At 36.0% G+C, this 19266-nt stretch overlaps 1 protein-coding gene across 1 annotated transcript; it reads right to left on the bottom strand.

Moving 5' to 3' along the window:
- Positions 1 to 4788: 4788 nt before the first annotated feature.
- IBSP (integrin binding sialoprotein) lies at positions 4789 to 17627 on the bottom strand. Its single transcript, XM_055296360.1, has 7 exons — positions 17548 to 17627; positions 14770 to 14837; positions 14627 to 14677; positions 14454 to 14531; positions 10996 to 11058; positions 6462 to 6620; positions 4789 to 5862 (listed from the first exon to the last, which is right to left on the bottom strand). Exons 2-7 carry the CDS (start codon positions 14821 to 14823, stop codon positions 5314 to 5316), a joined length of 954 nt encoding a protein of 317 aa, XP_055152335.1. The 5' UTR covers positions 14824 to 14837; positions 17548 to 17627; the 3' UTR covers positions 4789 to 5313.
- Positions 17628 to 19266: the final 1639 nt, after the last annotated feature.

Consider the following 19266-nt stretch of genomic DNA (forward strand, 5'->3'; position numbering starts at 1 on the left):
CAGTGGTTAAAAGAGACAAAGAGGGACATTATATAATGGTAAAAGGCTTTGTCTAACAGAAAAATATCACAATCCTAAACATATATGCACCTAACACTGGAGCTCCCAAATTTATAAAACAATTACTAATAGACCTAAGAAATGAGATAGACAGCAACACAATAATAATGGGGGACTTGAATACTCCACTGACAGCACTAGACAGGTCATGAAGACAGAAAGTCAACAAAGAAAAAATGGATTTAAACTATACCATGGAACAAATGGACTTAACAGATACATACAGAATATTTCATCCAACAACCACAGAATATACATTCTATTCAACAGTGCATGGAAATTTCTCCAAGATAGACCATATGATAGGCCATAAAATGAGCTTCAATAAATTTAAGAAAATTGAAATTACATCAAGCACTCTCTCAGACCACAGTGGAATAAAACTGGAAAGCAACTCCAAAAGGAACCTTCAAAACCATGCAAATACATGGAAATTAAATAACCTGATCCTGAATGAGCATTGGGTCAAAAATGAAATCAAGATGGAAATTAAAAAAATATTTGAAAGCATTCCCTCTGAGAACTGGAACAAGACAAGGATGACACAACCTATCAACAGGACAATAATGACACAACCTATCAAAACCTTTGGGACACAGCAAAGGCAGTGCTAAGAGGAAAGTTCATAGCCTTATATGTCTACATCAAAAAGTCTGAAAGAGCACAACCAGACAATCCAAGGTCACACCTCAAGGAAATAGAAAAACAAGAACAAACCAAACCCAAGCCCAGCAGAAGAAAGGAAATAACCAAGATCAGAGCAGAACTAAATGAAACTGAAAGAAACAAACAAAAAATACAAAAGATAAATGAAACAAAAAGCTGGTTCTTTGAAAAGGTAAATAATAGACCATCAGTAAGATTAACCAAGAAAAGAAGAGAGAAAATCCAAATAACCTCACCAAGAAACAAAACAGAAATTACAACTGACACCACTGAAATACAAAAGATCATTCACGACTACTATTAACACCTTTACACACATGAACTAGAAAACCTAGAAGAGACGGATAAATTCTTGGAAAAATACAACCCTTCTAGCTTAAATCAGGAAGAATTAGATACCCTGAACAAACCAATAACAAGCAGCGAGATTGACATTGTAATTAAGAAATTACCAACAAAACAAAAGTCCAGGACCAGATGGATTCACACCAGAATTCTACCAGACATTCAAAGAATTGGTACCAATCTTTTGACACTATTCCACAAGATAGAGGAAAAAGGAGCCCTTCTTAATTTATTCTATGAAGCCAGCACCACCCTAATACCAAAACCAGGAAAGGACACAACCAAAAAAGAAAACTACAGACTAATATCCTTAATGAACATAGACGCTAAAATCCTTAACAAAATACTAGCTAACTGAATCCAACAACATATCCAAAAGATAATCTACCATGATCAAGTGGGTTTTATACCAGGGATGCAGGGGTGGTTTAACATACACAAGTCAATAAATGTGATACACCACATAAACAGAATTAAAAACAAAAATCACATGATTATTTCAATAGATGCAGAAAAAACATTCGACAAAATCCAGCATCCCTGTATGATTAAGACTCTCAGCAAAACTGGCATACAAGGGACATACCTTAATGTAATAAAAGCCATCTACAGCAAACCCACAGCCAACGTAGTACTGAATGGGGAAAAGTTGAAAGCATTCCCTCTGAGAACTGGAACCAGACAAGGATGAGCTAGCTCTCTCACCACTCCCCTTCAACATAGTACTGGAAGTCCTAGCCAGAGCTAGGAGAAAGAAATAAAGGGCATCCAAATTGGTAAAGCGAAAGTCAAACTGTCACTGTTTGCTGAGGTATGCTTGTTTACTCTGAAAACCCTAAGAATCCTTCCAGAAAGCTCCTAGAACTCATAAAAGAATTCAGCAAAGTTTCTGCATACAAGATTAATGTACACAAATCAGTAGCTCTTCTGTATACCAACAGTGATCAAGCAGAGAAGCAAGCAGAGAAGCAAATCAAGAACTCAACCCCTTTCACAATAGCTAAAAAAAAAACAAACAAAAACAAACAAAAGAAAACCTTAGGAATATACCTAACAAAGGAGTGGAAAGACCTCTATAGGGAAAACTACAGAACCCTGCTGAAAGAAATCATAGACGACACAAATAAATGGGACACATCCCATGCTCATGGATGGGTAGAATCAATATTGTGAAAATGACCATATTGCCAAAAGCAATCTACAAATTCAATGCAATCCCCATAAAAAAAACCACCATCATTCTTCACAGAATTAGAAAAAACAATTATAATATTCATATGGAACCAAAAAAGAGCTCACATAGCCAAAGCAAGACTAAGCAAAAAGATCAAATCTGGAAGCATCACACTACCTGATTTCAAGCTATGCTATAAGGCCATAATCACCAAAACAGCATGGTACTGGTATAAAAATAGGCACATAGACCAATCGAACAGAATAGAGAACCCAGAAATAACCCAAATACTTACAGCCAATTGATCTTTGACAAAGCAAACAAAAACATAAAGTGGGAAAAGGACACCCTTTTCAACAAATGGTCCTGGGATAATTGTCAAGCCACATGTAGGAGAATGACACTAGATCCTCATCTCTCACCCTATACAAAAATCAACTCAAGATGGATTAAGGACTTAATCCTAAGACCTGAAACTGTAAAAATTCTAGAAGATAACATTGGAAAAACTCTTTTAGACATTGGCTTAGGCAAGGATTTCATGATCAAGAACCCAAAAGCAAATGCAATAAAAACAAAGATAAATAGCTGGGACCTAATTAAACTAAAGAGCTTTTGCACAACAGAAAGAACAGTCAGCAGAGTAAACAGATAAGCCATGAAGTGGGAGAAAATCTTCACAATCTATACATCTGACAAGAGACTAATATCCAGAATTTACAATGAATTCAAACAAATCAGTAAGAAAAAAACAATCCCATCAAAAAGTGAGCTAAGGATATGAATAGATAATTCTCAAAAGAAGATGTACAAATGTCTAAAAAACATGAAAAAATGCTTAACATCATTAATGATCAGGGAAATGCAAATCAAAACCACAATGCCGTACTACCTTACTCCTGCAAGAATGCCCAAATCAAAAAATCAAAAAAACAGTAGATGTTGGCATGTATGTGGTGAACATGGAATGCTTCTACACTGCTGGTGGGAATGTAAACTACTACAGCCACTATGGAAAACAGCATAGAGATTCCTTGAAGAACTAAAAGTAGAACTACCATTTGATCCAGCAATCCCACCACTGGATATCTACCCAGAGGAGAAGAAGTCATTATTTGAACACACATATATATATTGCATATTTGAACACATTTGAACACATTTATAGTAGCACAACTCACAACTGCAAAATCGTGAAACCAACCCAAATGTCCATCAATCAATGAGTGGATAAAGAAACTGTGGTATACATATATGTGATGGAATACTATGCAGCCATAAAAAGGAATGAATTAACAGCATTCGCAGTGACCTGGATGAGATTGGAGACTATTATTCTAAGTGGAATATCTCAGGATTGGAAAACCAAATATCGTATGTTCTCACTGATATGTGGGAGCTAAGCTATGAGGATGCAAAGTCATAAGAATGATACAATGGGCTTTGGGGACTTGGGAGGAAGAGTGAGAGGGGGCGAGGGAAAGACTACAAACATGATGCAGTACCCCAAAGACAGTATTCTTCATTTTCATATGCTCAATGTGTGAACATTGTCTGGCTCTGTAGATGTTCAGTACATCTTATCAATTAATAAATTAAAAGATGAATGCATTTTTGTTGTTTTTGCTCTTTCTACCTACTTTCCTTCTTTATTCCCATTTTAAATTGCTCTCAGGTTTATATCAAGGTGTGACTTGCTGTTAAGTCTTTGTATATCAGCCCTCCTTTGTGTGTATGTGTTGTGTAAGAGTTTTTTTCTACCTCATTCCACCTCTTGTCCAGCTAAAATTAAGCCAAGTAGAAGTAGGATTGCCAGATAAACAAAGCACTCAGTTAAAGTTGAGTATCAGGGCTGGCCGTGGTGGCTCACACCTGTAATCCCAGCACTTTGGGAGGCCAAGGTGGATGGATCACTTGAGGTCAGGAGTTCAAGACCAGCTGCCTGGCAAACATGGTGAAACTCTGTCTCTACTCAAAATACAAAAATTTAGCCAGGTGTGGTGGTGTGTGACTGTAATCCTAGGTACTCAGGAGGCTTAGGTAGGAAAATGGCTTGAACCCAGGAGGCAGAGGTTGTAGTGAGCCGAGATGGTGCCACCGCACTCCAGCCTGGGTGATAGAGTGAGACTCTGTCTCAAAAAATAAATATATAATAAAGTTGAGTATTAGATAGGTAGTGAATCATTTATTTAGTATAAGTATGTCCAAAATATTTCACAAAGGCCAAATATTGCATGGGGTATACTTATACTAAAAATTATTCATTGTTTATCTGAAATTCAAATTTAATAGGCATCGTATATATTTGCCATATCTGGCAACTCTAATAAGAGCCATTCATTCCCCTGATGTGTATGGCTAACCCTGCCCACAAGCATGGCAAAGTCTTAGTTATGTTGATTTAGCCAAAAGAAAATGTTTACAGTGCCTCTTAGTTTTAAACCATAGTGGAAATAAGCTTTTCTCCTTTAGTGAAATTGTCTTCCATTTGTTTCACCTTTTTCCATTAGGAATCTCTCACTTCTCTTCCTAATTATAACACATTTGAAGGATTGCATTTTTATTTGTGATAAAACTCATAGATTAGAATATACATACAGGTCACATAAAAATACATGAGGATGATAAACCTAATATACAGTGTTGCATAGGTAGTGCGATTAAGAAACTACACATTTATTGTATACAGTGTCATTAATGTCAATGAAATTCTTAGAAGCACTTCTTGTACAAAGAGTATGTTTTCGCAGTTAGCAATAGTACAGGCATGTTAAAAACTACTGTTTATAGAGCTACAATCTCAAACCATTCAATGAAATTTGATCTTATGACATGGTGTACTGCTTGATAAATGGCCCTGATTTACAATGATCGTTCCATAGCATGCCAGAAAAAAAAGGGACAAGAAGCCTATTACTTTGCAGAAGCAATTACAGAAAATTTGGAACGGTAGTACCATTCCTCATTATAATATGCACATTTGTTATATTGCACCTTCCTGAGTCGAGCTTCGAAAATGGTAGCCGGATGCAAAGCCAGAATGGATGAATTCATCCCAGGCTGGGGCGTCACTGGTGGTGGTAGTAATTCTGACCATCATAGACGTCGTAGCCTTGTCCTTTAAAGTAGCTGTACTCATCCTCGTAGGCTCGGTAATTGTCCCCGCGAGGTTCCCCGTTCTCACTTTCATAGATTTCATATCCATCGTCGTATTCATTGGCGCCTGTGTATTCGTACTCCCCCTCATATTGAACGGTGGTGGTTTTCCCAAAAGGTGGGGAAATGGTTCTATAGACTTGTGGTGGGGTTGTAGGTTCAAACCCACCATTTGGAGAGGTTGTTGTCTTAGAGCTGCCCTTGCCCTGCCCTCCGGTCGCTGCGGTGCCTTCTGCATTGGCTCCAGTGACACTTTCTTCTTCCCCTTCTTCTCCATCGTCTCCTCCGCTGCTGCCGTTGCCGTTTTCTGCCTCTGTGCTGTTGGTACTGGTGCCGTTTATGCCTTGTTCGTTTTCATCCACTTCCGCTTCGCTTTCTTCGTTTTCATTTTCTTCCTCTTCCTCCTCTTCTTCTTCATCACTTTCCTTCTCTTTTGTGGCTTTGTTTGTTATATCACCGGCCTGTAAGGAAACGTTTGAAAGAACCCAAATCTAGCTGTGAGAAATGTAAAATTTAAGGCCATCACGTCATGCAACACAATACTGACAGCCTTATTCTAGGCGTCTTATTTGAATTAAGACCAATTTAATTTACAAAATGATTGGGGGCTTTGAAACTTCAGGATAAACCCCTTTGTCATGGGTTTTGATGGGGAAGCGTGCCATTATTTAAAGATAATGCCTTTCCTGGGGGATAGTCTTCCTATCTTTTTGCTGCTCACTTTCTCTGTCTTGGAATTCTCTTCCATGGAATGACATGGTATCTCTCAGGACCTTTTATCCATGCCTAGATGTGTGTTCTTAGTCTTCCGTTATAATGTAAAAGTCAGTATAATAACATGGTGGGAGAACTTGCCTGGGAGAAGATATTTTCTTATTTGTAAATAGGAAAATTGTATCTGCTCTCACTTTTTCAACGAGTTAATGAAGATAGTATAAAATACTATGTGTGTAGTGTTAGGATACCCTTAGACTCCTGTAAAAAAGTTTTTAAAAGATTGAACATTATCATTATTACTAATGGTAATAATTTCATTTTGGAGGAATAATTCCATTGTTACCTTCTTGGGAAGCTGGATTGCAGCTAACCCTGTATACCCTGTGCCAGGCGTGGCGTCCTCTCCATAGCCCAGTGTTGTAGCAGAAAGTGTGGTATTCTCAGCCTCAGAGTCTTCATCTTCATTCGATTCTTCATTGTTTTCTCCTTCATTTGAGGTCTCCTTTTAAAAATATTCATAGTAGGAAAAATTATTTTACCTGGAAGATAGTTCAAGATTTACTGGAGCTGTGAATCATTTGTTTAAGGTTTATTATTTGGAAAAACTTAGCATCTCTCAGCTGGCTGATCACTCAAAGCCTGCCTTCCCTTATGCCATTTGCATTTCTCACTTCTAAGAGCTCAACTCCAAGTTATTTAATCCTCCTTACTCCACACTATATGTTTTAGATATTTCTGCTTTGTATTTTATCAATTAAAAAATACTTGTGTTTCAGGCATTTGACACATCATTTTTTTTCTGTACAAAGAGGAAACTAAACACTCTAAGAAATTCTTAGTGACATATTATTGCATGAAGGTTTTTTTTTGTTTGTTTTGTTTTGTTTTTACACAGAGTTGTGCTCTGTTGCTAGGCTGGAGTGCAGTGGTGAGATCTTGGCTCACTGCAACCTCTGCCTCCTGGGTTCAAGCGATTCTCCTGTCTCAGCCTACCCAGCAGCTGAGACTACAGGCACATGCCACCACACCCAGCTAATTTTTGTATTTTTAGTAGAAACGGGGTTTCACCGTGTTGGCCAGGATGATCTCGATCTCTTGACTTCGTGATCTGCCCGCCTCGACCTCCCAAAGTGCTGGGATTACAGGCTTGAGCCACTGCTCCCAGTCTGCATGAAGATGTTTTAAAAAATTAATACTCTTCAAATGAATGTCTATTAAAATCTTTAGTGTTTCATCTTTTGCCTTTTATCATGTTGTGAGGCAATTGTTTTTTAATTTAGTTGATCTCAGTGTAATTTGTAGCTAATAATAAAAGTCAAGATTTCCTATATATACGATTTATTTACTTTAAACAAATACTGGAAAATTGAATTCATTTCAATGCATTTTAAGAGATTGTGATAACTTTAAAGTTTAAAACAAACAAACAAATATTTAGCCTTTTATTAAAACAGAGTGACTAAAGCACCACGTTTGTCTCATCAAATTTGTAAATTTCACTATTTCAGTGAAGGGTTGCAGTACTACCAGAGTATACCCCAAACAGTCTCCAAGCTAATTGTGTCAAATATCCCCAAAACACCATGCTGTTTATTTATTGTTTTATGTTTATGCTTTATTCCAACAGATGTTTCAGAGGTAGAAGGAGAAATATATGCTAGCATCCTTAGAAAGATCCCCAGAGTAGAAGAATATACTATTTGCAGTTGAAAAATCTGATTGGGTTGTATGAGTCACGTGAGGTCAAACAGATAGCAGTTTATTGGTGGTAGGGTCACAACTAAAGACCCAATATCCCAACTTTTATATTTTCTCTTACAACACCTTTTCTTTTCCCAGATACTTTATTTTTAAGGATGTTCTGCTGCACATGAGTTAAATAGGAAAATAGGTCACTGTTGATGGGTATGAGGCTCCACAAATTTATTGGATAGAAAAATAGCACTAATTTGTTCTTACAAAGATATTATCAACTGGCTAGATTGGCTAACAAGACTGAAAGAAGCAAGTGTTGGTGAGAATGTGGAGCAACCGGAACCCTCATACACTGATGGTGAGAGTTTACCTGAGTACGTCTGTTTTGGAAAGCTGGTTGCCATCTACTAAGGTTGAATATATGCCTCAGTAGATTTTGACTCTGAAATTTCACTTTTAGGTGAAATGGCATCGAGAAATGAATATGTATATGTTCACCAGAATAAGTTCTAAAAAGTTCATAGCAGCACTTTGTAATCACCCAAACTTGGAAATTACTTAAGTGCCCATCAACAGAAGAATAACACATTTTGGTATATTCACATAATGAAATACTGACAATGAGAATAATTGATCTACAACTACAGAACAACAATGGATGAATCTCTAAATCTGAGAGCGAAGAAGTGACACACAAAGAGTAAATGATGTATGATCCTACATTTATAATATACAAAAACAGGCCAAAGTCAATCCATTAAGAGTCAAAATAGTGCTTGCCTTTGGTAGGGGTTTGTTAATGAGTGGAATGGAACACAAGGCACACACTGCTTTTTGATATGAGTGCTAGTTTCACTTATGTGTTCAATTTCTGAAATTTCAATGAGATGTATAATTAGGATAATTTTATTATGTATATTTCAATCAAAGTTTCTTTTATGGCCGAGTGCGGTGGCTCACACCTGTAATCCCAGCACTTTGGGAGGCTGAGGCGGGTGGATCACAAGGTCAGGAGATTGAGACCATCCTGGCTAACATGGTGAAACCCCATCTCTACTAAAAATACAAAAAATTAGCCAGACGTGGTGGCGGGTGCCTGTAGTCCCAGCTACTCGGGAGGCTGAGGCAGGAGAATGGCGTGAACCTGGGAGGTGCAGCTTGCAGTGAGCCGAGATCAAGCCACTGAACTCCAGCCTGGGCAACAGAGCGAGACTCAGTCTCAAAAAAAAAAAAGTTTCTTTTATGAGACTAAATAGTTTAGGAGTGGAAAAAGGAAATGTGTGATCACCAAATAGAAAATATGCCTAAATATTCTCCTCATACAAATACAATCCCTGGGGACTCTATATTTAACTTAAATTGCTAATAACATTTTAGAGAACGAGGAAAAAAGATGTTTCAGAATCTCTTCAGGATGAAAGACTTCTGGTTTTATTTATCCGCTTTTCCATTACTACTTGTAATGAATGAAGTTTGTTGCATTTATTCCTCTGAAGTTTCAAAACCAAACCACCATGTATTTACTGGGCACCACATATGTATAAGAAATCATGCTAGGCAGCATGAAGAGATATAAAACTGAGTAGCATGGCTCTTCCCCAAAGCAGGGATTTTAACCTACGGTCATGAGGTGTCTGCAGATACATTCTGGGAAGACCTTAAATGTTCAGAGATCCTTGGCAAAATTTTGTGTGTACTTGATTTCATCAGAGTCCCCAAAGAAATCCTAGTCTTCCTCAGTCCTCAACCACCACCACAACAAATGAAGAGCCACTCCCAAAAGATATGCAATCTAGTTGGGAAATGTAGTTGACAAGGCAATAGCTATAACTAAATGGATAACCCTAGCCTAGTTCTTATGTAAGATTGCTATGTGGAACTCCAGCAGAAATGTTGTGGGATTTAGTGGGTGGCATTTTTCCTGGTACTGGCTTAACATTCTTGTAAGGCCTTCCTTTAAGATGTTAGTATAAACTATGATACGGGAAATGTTACTTTTATAGTTAAAAATATACCAAACTAATGATTCCTCACTTTTCAAGTTGCCACACCATTTTGTTTTCAAGATAGCTGTTAATACATGATCCATTTTTGATTATCATTTTCCATTCATAAATAGCACCTGAGAAAACCTGAATTTAAAAGGTTCCTAAACCAGTCGTAGCTATAATTGACTATGCGGGAAAGATGCATCCTAATTGGTATGTTTCCTTAGGCAAGAGTGTCAGTTATAAACATGGTAGCACAATTTCCAAGACATGTAGATGATTCTTAGCCCGGGACTACACTAATCTGTAAAACTATATGGGAAGATATTTATATACCTATGAATTTTATTACTACCAAAAAAGACGTATGATTTTTTTGTTGTTGTTTTTGTTTTTTTTTTTTCTGTGACAGAGTCTTGCTCTGTTGTGCAGACTGGAGTGCAGTGACAGGATCTTGGCTCACTGCAACCTCCACCTTCCGGGTTCAAGTGATTCTCATGTCTCAGCTTCTCGAGTGACAGGAATTACAGGTGCATGCCACCACACCTGGCTAATTTTTGTATGTTTAGTAGAGACAGGGTTTCACCATGTTGGCCAGGCTGGTCTCAAACTCCTGACCTCAAGTGATCTGCCTGCCTTGGCCTCTCAGAGTGTTGGGATTACAGGCATGAGCCACCACACCAAGCCTGAAATTTCTTTAAAAAGAATAACCCTACTTTGTGGGTTATGAAAGGCTGATGAATCACAACAATATTGTAGAGGAGATACACTGGTTTTTACATATTACCCTCTTGGTAAATTAAATTTTAAAGTTCAGTCCTTAAAACAAGTCTTGCACTGAGTTTAGGATTATTATTCACTTGTCTTCTAACATCATGTTCTATCCACCTAAATAGAAGTAATGCTATCTGTTGCTTTTTATCAGATTTTATACTACTTCTACTTAAAAGGGAGACATTTTTGGTTTTGAGCACCATTTGTAAGTATCTTCAACCCCAAACTGCAATAGTGTTTTAAACAGGTCATGTTAGTGGATCCTAATTTAAATAAAATTCTACTTCTCCAAAATAGGATATTATGGGCAGTTACTAAAGTGACAATGGCTATTTTCTGAGTCCAGACTGCAAAAGACTAGTTTCCTATTTGTTTTTTGTGCTGTGTGCTTTATTATGAAAAGATTGCAAAATTCCTTACCTCTTCTTCCTCCTCCTCTTCTGAACTATCATCTCCATTTTCTTCGGATGAGTCACTACTGCCCTAAAAATATATATACATGTATGTATACTCTTACCTGTGTACAAATATATTCAACAGCAATTTAAATTTCCTGCTAATTGAATCACAATAAAATACACACAAATATTTACTCAATCTAATTAGTATTACCATCTTGACTGACTTGTTTACTAAGAACAGATTGCATACTGATGTGAGAAAGACAGGAGATTAGACATGCAAAACGAAGTTAGAGAAAAATAGGCATTTTACTATGATCAAGATATGAATTGGATGTCCCATTTGTCAACTTCCAAAGCATTGACAATATATTGAAACATTTTGTATGTAAAACCTAGGGCAATGAATCACAGAATTGTTTAACTTTGAGAGAACAAATGAATTCTCTGGTCCAATTTTTAAATTTTATGGAGAATGAATCAGCAGCCTAAAAAAGTTGTGACTTCTCCAGCAGGTTCAAGGCAGACCTTGGGCTAAGATATAGTTCACATTTTAAAATTTTATTTAGAAAACATAAAAGAAATCATTCAGCTTACTATAAAAGTTGTTATAGATGATTCTCTTACATAGTGAGCTCTCCTGTTGAATTTAAATTAGCACTTAATTTAATGGCATTTAATTTGCATATAACTTTTAGTATCTTTAAATTTAATTAAAGCCAGTTCCTAAAGTGAGGTTAATTTATACATGTGAAGTAAAAGTCTTATGACAGAAAAATTTATTCATTTAATTATTTGGGAGGTTATGTAGAGTAATATCCCTCTAACAAGTTCAGTGTTGAATGAGAATAAATTAAGATTTTGTATATAAAAAATAAGCTAAAGAGTTTTGCTACTTTTTGAAAGGAAATGTAAATTCCAACCTAAGATTCTGTCATTTCCTTCCCAGCAATATTTAGCTTTGATTCTGATGACCCAGTTAAGTGTCTTGCATTTAGAAAATATAGCTGCAGAAGGATCTCTAACTTCTGGGTTAGAAATCAGATGTTAGACAACATTCATGTCCAGGTCCTGTGGGGTTGTCCCTGCTGGCTCATTCTTCAGATGGCCACATCATCCACCCGAGGAAAAGGAATGCTTGTCACCTCGAGCCAGGAATAACCTCAGGTGGAAAAGAAAATAATTAAACCTATTCTTCCACTGCCATGACCTTAACGGTTGTGCCTTCCCTAGCCCAGAGGGTGAATAGAGTATTACATTTGAACGATTTATATTTGTTAGTTAACTTAATTATAGAGGACAGTATATTTATGCAATCAGAACTGTTTCTCTCAGTGGGGATATTTCAATCACTTTACATGCTCCTTCACCTCTGGCTTTCTCCCTAACTCAACCACATCACTCTTCAATTAGTGTCTGCAATGAGAACACTTTAAAAGCTGTATGAAATGCCTTGAAGCTTTGGCATTTTCCTATCTTTCATTTATGCATTATTACCAATTTGTTACTAAGTCCAATTGATTCTCCAAGAAGTCTTTCATTTGTCTACACAGATAGATGAAAGAGTTCTGAAATTGAAGACAATTCTGAAAACCCACGACTCTTGTATCATAGCTGAGATGAGTCCGATAAAAGAAATATAAGATTAAATTCTTACCTTCTATGAGTTCACACACTAATAAAATATCATTTGAATCACAAAAAGACAATTTTCTCAATTAAGAAGCTTAGGATGTTAAGTTTACTTAAACTTTCATTTCTATAGTCTAGCAGATATATAAGCCATAATAGATAGCTTGCTGATCACTTTGCAATCCAAATAACATATGTCATTGTAACTTGGTAATTTAGAAATGATTGTATATAAATGCAGATTTGTTTGATGAAAACATGAATTTCAAAGCCAATACAGCTTAATGTATTTTGGGGTGACAACTTGGGCACTAAATACCTAACAATACACTTAAAGAAAATCAAATTTTGTAAAGTAGAAGAATGGGTCATGAATACTAGGTCAGACAGTTGGATTGGGAGATAGATTGTATATAATTTTATTTAAAAACAACTATCTTACAAATTCTACGTTAGTTGAGATGGGCCTATCTGCATATAATTTGTGAAAAAATTTGTATATTAAAGATCTCCTTGATCTACAAAACTCAGGTCTATCAATATTGAGAAATGTAATGTCTCCTAATATTGCTTCACTATGGACATTTTAATGGGCCCATACATACATATCTGTAAAAATATCCAGATGGGAATGAATATCTCTATGTACCTAATATTTCAGAAAAGTTTAGAAGCTAGTCAGAGACTTGAATTTATTATCATTTCCATTTAGTTTAAAAAAGAGAACAAAGCAAACTTTCAAACAAGTACTGTTTATTTATGGGTCTGAGGTAAACCAAAGAAGGGAATACAATTCTGAAAACCCACAACTCTTGTTTCATTCATGCTCATATTTTTGTGGCCACACAAATTCCCCATAATTATGCTGGTGCTAGAAATACTTTAAAATGATCATTTCCTATCATTGTAGGGGTTAGAGATGGATTAGCCCAACATATGGTAAGATGCAATGCCAAGCCACTGTGCTGAGGCATCGTTTTCAGCATCCTGACTGCTTTTAGTGTCTCAAGAGTCCTGGGTCAAGTGGTGCATAATTGGTGTCCTGAACCCAAACTGTATAGTACTAAAAATAGTGGAATCCTGGTTTGTTGTATATTTAAAATCAACACCACACCCTCTGGTTTTCGAAGGAACTCTTCACAGGTAACCTAGCAAAATTGGAAACTCTTAGTTTTAGTTATTTTCCTTTTTGTTTACAAATTTAAGGGATGGTTTGTTTTTCTCACAAGCTTTTTTGGTGCACGTCGTGAATTTCTTTTTCCTCTGCAGTTTTACCGTTATAATTATGCTCCAGTGTATGACATATTGCTCTAGTGACCCATACAGGTTAAGATGCAGAAAATCTTCAGAAATTACCATTGATTATCAAGGTTTTTTAAAAAAACAATGGCCTCTGATGTTTACGACGTCAAATTTTCCCCTACCAATTAAAGGACTCTGCAGTGCCACATGTAAACAGCTATCGACAGTATTGAATCAGCTGTAATAGGACAGCCAGTGACCTTATCACTGATGGAATTGGTCAACAACTGATAAAACTGTCCACTTTCGTCTGTGAGTTAGCAAAAACACCAGAGCTCAATGTGCTACAGTGTTTGTTTTTATTATATCATTCTAGACTGTACCCAAATGATCCAAATGATTTTACTCTGTGTATATGTCTGCTTTAAAAGAGAACTTAGAAATAAACCTTATTTCCCTAAAAACAAACTTCTTATAGTAGTAAGCAGGCTTTTTTGACTGAATTTCAGTGAGAGTTGAATTTAGGTGTTTTATAGTTAAAATTTGATCTCCTTTAAATTATAATAGAAATTAAACTGAAGAAAAATGAATTTCTATATTTACCTGAACTGCAAATCGTTTTAAATGAGGATAAAAGTAGGCATGCTTGTAAAGATAATATCGTGGCCTGTACTTAAAGACCTGCAAAAACAAAATAAATGATATATTCATGTTTAATATGCAATAAATATACAGCAAGTATAATCAGGCCAAGGACGTATGCTAAAATTAATTACCCCATTTTCTTCAGAATCCTCTATTTTGACTCTTCGATGCAAATTTTTCATCTGTTTTAAAGAACATTTAATTATTACATAATTTTTCTTTTACATAAAAAGACAAAACTGAAAATAACTGTGGGTTTTGATAAAGAACTTACTGAGAAAGCACAGGCCATTCCCAAAATGCTGAGCAAAATTAAAGCAGTCTTCATTTTGGTGATTGCTTCTGGAATTAATGAAGTGGTAAGGTTAATAAAATATTAAAACTAAGAGCATAACTTTTTAACTCATATTCAAAGATGAAGTATTTAATTTGTTTTCATTTCTGTGTAATTATCACTGACTAATTAAAACTAAATTATTCCTTTTATTTTCAAATTATTCCTTCTATTTAAGTAATATAAGACTGACTTAACCCATCCATTTAAATAATCTTGAGTTCCATACTTGGTTTTAACCTATTTTCTGTGATTTGTCAATTAAAGACTTTTTCATTACTGCAAGAGATTTTGAATACTTAGGGTACTTCACATTGGTGTAACGGCCCTCTTAATATTGACATGGGAGTGTCAGCTAAGTGAATTGAATTGTTAGTGTAGTTGTGTGCCCTGTTTGTTTGTTTACAGTTAAAAACTCAACCAGGTGTGGTGGCTTATGCCTCTAAAACCAGTACTTTGGGAGGCCAAGGTGGGCAGATCGCTTAAGTCCAAGAGTTTGAGACGAGCCTAGGCAACATGGTGAAACTTGTTCTCTACAAAAAGTGCAGAAATTAGCTTGGCATGGTGGTGCACAGCAGTAGGCCTAGCTACTCGAGAGGCTGAGCCTGGGAGGCCAAGGTTGCAGTGAGCCATGTTCATACCACTGTACTCCACCCTGGGCAACAGAGTGAGATCCTGTCTCAAAAATAAAACAAAAAAGCAAAAATCACCAATACTCTATAGGCGGTTTCCAGATTCTGTATAGGTTTTGGGCTAAAAATTTATTTGTAAAATGGAAAGTAGGAGCAATTTTCCTCTGAATATCTTGGAATAATTGGTGGGTGTGTGTATGTGTGTGTGTGCATGTCTGTGTGTGTGTGTGTGTGTGTATGGGTGGGCAGATGAAAGACAGAGAGAGAGAGAGAGACAGAGAGGATCCATAATATATGAAATACCACACTGATAGCATGTAGCACCCACCAGCAACTCTACTAAGGATGCTTCCATGAGAAGAGTTCTTCAGAGTTTCGCCTTGGGATATCGGGGGCAGATTTCCTCAAATTAATTTGCTCTCCAGCTCCATTTAAGCTTTGCATCTGCTAGTGTGTGAGACTGTACTGGGATGGATTAGGGGCTCTCCAGGGTTAGGATGACAGACATGGATGAAAATTTCAATTCTATGGAACAATTGAAGATGCAGCTCTCAAAGTGGGAATAGGGCCTGAATAATCTTGGGGCTTGCAGCCATGCAAAGAGCCTCAGTTCCACATAAATTCCTCATGAGTAAAAGGAGATAGTGAAATGCTATCCTATCTTAATTTTATTCTAATTAATAAAATTGTATTTAAAATTATATCATAATAGAGGTTGGGCAAGCTTAGCTGAAAGCCTACTAACACTCAGCCATTTACATACACATTTAACTGTTAGCACCTTCTCATACACAGTCACATCTTTGGCAATATTTTGGAAGCAAAATGTCGTGGTGATGGCAATTTCCCATGAATACATTTTGAAAAGTAATGTTTAAATTGTGCAAACCAATGTCATATATCGAAACCTGCTGGTAAATTTTGTATTGTGTCATCATCAGCCAACATTTATTGCATCCTTATTGAGTATCTGACACTAAGTCCTGGAGATACTGTCTTGGGTCCTAAGTCACACTCTTTTTGTGTGGCAGAGTGAGTCTTTGGGTTTTGGTGCCCAGACAGTTTCTCACGGTCCCATCTTAGTAAAAGTTCTTGATGGTCACTTGGGAATAAACAGGCTTTGCTCCTGAAGGAGCCCATCTTTTTAGGCAGCACTGATTGCTATTGGGGTGGTCTAAATAATGCTTTGAACTTTGCCAGCCATGACCAAGCCCATCAGCAAAACAGAAAGATTATTGCTTCGCCACTTTATGAAAAGGGTCGGAATATTTATAATATTTTAAAGAGCTAAAAACTTAAATACATAGAATTATAGAAATAATTTTGATTACATAAATTTCTCATAACTATAAAAATAACCAGATGAAAAGATGGCACAAATAATAATAATAACAATACAAAGAACCAAGTAGTTCATGGAGGCAGAATTGGCTGCCTATATAAATCTACTTTTATTTACTTTGTGAGTCACCAAAAAGCACAGACCTCTATAGTGACCACTACTAACTCAGACAACAATTCAAACATTCTTAAAGGAGAGTTTTGAGGATTTAATTTCAAGTTTTATTGGGAAGGGTATGATAAACTACCAACAGTATTTATTTCTCTAGTTAGTACAATGTATTTTCTGTTCTGATTTTAGAGCTATAGGAAACATCAAAACCTAATGTTCAATATGTTGAAAAGACAACATATATACTTGAAGTACAGACTAGATATAATTTGTAGAGAAATATGCATATATCTAGGCAGATTTGCAAATGCAAAATAGTATTTCAATCAGATTATCTTGAATGCATCAGAATGAGAAAACAAACAGTTAAGCTGTGATGTGCAGAGAATGAAAGTAAGAAGCATAATGTAATTTTTGTGCATAATATTAAGAACTTATTTACGTGTTTAGGTTAACAAGTTTAGCCTTTTGGAAAGAATTTAAAATCTGAAGTACCAGTTTAATGATAAATAATTATTAAACCATGTACAATGCAATAACATCATTTAAATGAAAAATTCAAATCCAAGTTCAGAGATGTAAACTATGGAGTGTCTAATTTTATGATAATGAAGTTGTTCTATTAAATCTTACCCTCTGGCAGTCCTGGAGTGAGGAAGCAGGCTCAAGGCAGTGAGTGGCACAGATTGAGTATTTCCTCTGCCCTCTCACTCACTCATTCACTTGCTTTTGCTCGCTATAAACTCTTCTTTGCCTTCCAACAGCCAATCACTGTCACGACCAAGGTGATGTCAGAATGTGGATTCTCACCAGAAAACCCCCAAACTTCAACACTTTTTCAAGACACAGGCTCAGTTGAATAAACAAGAAACGTGATTCTAGAGCCAAGAGGTTTGCATTGTGGAATTTAATTGAAGGTTTAGATGAAGATGAATAGTTTGGGTTCCGAATATGTATAATAATATACTGGATTTGAATTAAAATAAATAGCAAAGGATTTAACCTTTTAAAATTTTCATAATTATACAAGTTTTCACTATGTCGAAAGAAAGGAAAGCTTGCTGTCATTAGATATAATTTTGCATTAGTTTAGCTAAAAAAAGAAAGAAAAACTAAACAATAAGGGAAAGGAGCAGATGAACAATCAATATTTTAATATCAATTATTTTATGTTTCCTTCTGAAATATACTTTAGTGACTCGTAAATTGAAGTTGATATGATTAAGTCAGTCAGACTTTGTAAGATATAGTTGCTAAAACATGATGCTGAGTATAAAAGTTAGAACTTTTGAAAATCATACCACTGAGAGGCAGATTTTATATTTTGTTTTGTAAATTAAACCTCTGTATATTGTCCATTTATGTGGCCCTTCCTGTCGTGCATGTGAGGTCAGCTCATTTTTTTTCTTGGGCTTCTATATACCTCTTTTCTATTCATTTTCATATTTAATTTTTTTCCTATGAGTATAACAAAATGACTAGAGCTGGCAGGAGTGATCCATTCATGATTCATGAAACCAACCCCACAAGGAATGGATTGATAAACTAAAGTACCAATTTTTTAATTTACAAAGGGAAATCTAGCTTAATAGTTTGCATATTCTCCTAGTCCAGTCATTTTATTCTTCCTCCAGTTGCGAAGTCTGCTTGAGAAATCAAAAATTAATGAATATTATTTTTAAGTTGTGTGCCAATCACCCAATTAGATTCTTTGGATAAGTCATCTTTTCTTTCATAAAAGTTACTTGGAAAATACAGACTCATAAAAAGAGAAGTTGCATACATTCTTTCAATTTAATTCAACCCCATCAATTTAGTTTAATTTACCAAACCTTGAATTATAGAGCTTTTCACTGAGCCGTACTATGATATAGGATATGAGAAGAAAAACAAAAAATATGATTTCTATCTAAAAATTTAACAGTTGTGCAAGGCAGATAGACATATAGCCATGGGATATAGTAACCTTAAATTATAGAGCTTTTCACTGAGCCATACCATGATATAGAAAATGAGAAGAAGAACAAAAAAATATGGTTTCTATCTAAAAATTTAGCAGTTGTGCAAGGCAGATAGACATATAGCCATGGGATACAGTAACTTAAATATCTACAAGGTTCTGAGGCGCTATGGAATGAGAGAGGTTTACTACTAATTGGCAAAAGAGCAGTGGAGCTGGGCCCTTACACAAGAGTAGGAATTTGCTAGCTTGTCAAGAAGGAGAGGTTGTCAAGAAGGAGGAGAGAAACATTATTAGGAACGTGTTCAAAGGTTATAAAGACACATGAAATCACATAACAACACCATCCTGTATTTACTGAGCGAGGGCTCACATGCAAATTCTTCACCTGC

Source organism: Symphalangus syndactylus, chromosome 10 (assembly GCF_028878055.3).
Source record: "Symphalangus syndactylus isolate Jambi chromosome 10, NHGRI_mSymSyn1-v2.1_pri, whole genome shotgun sequence".
Taxonomy (NCBI): Eukaryota; Metazoa; Chordata; class Mammalia; order Primates; family Hylobatidae; genus Symphalangus; species Symphalangus syndactylus.

Coding starts and splice junctions, on each gene's coding strand:
- IBSP (XM_055296360.1), bottom strand. CDS start 14,823: ATGAAGACTGCTTTAATTTTGCTCAGCATTTTGGGAATGGCCTGTGCT. Junction 6,621..10,995: donor AAGAGGAGGAGGAAGAAGAG/GTAAGGAATTTT, acceptor TATTTTTAAAAG/GAGACCTCAAATGAAGGAGA. Junction 5,863..6,461: donor CAATCCAGCTTCCCAAGAAG/GTAACAATGGAA, acceptor GTTTCCTTACAG/GCCGGTGATATAACAAACAA.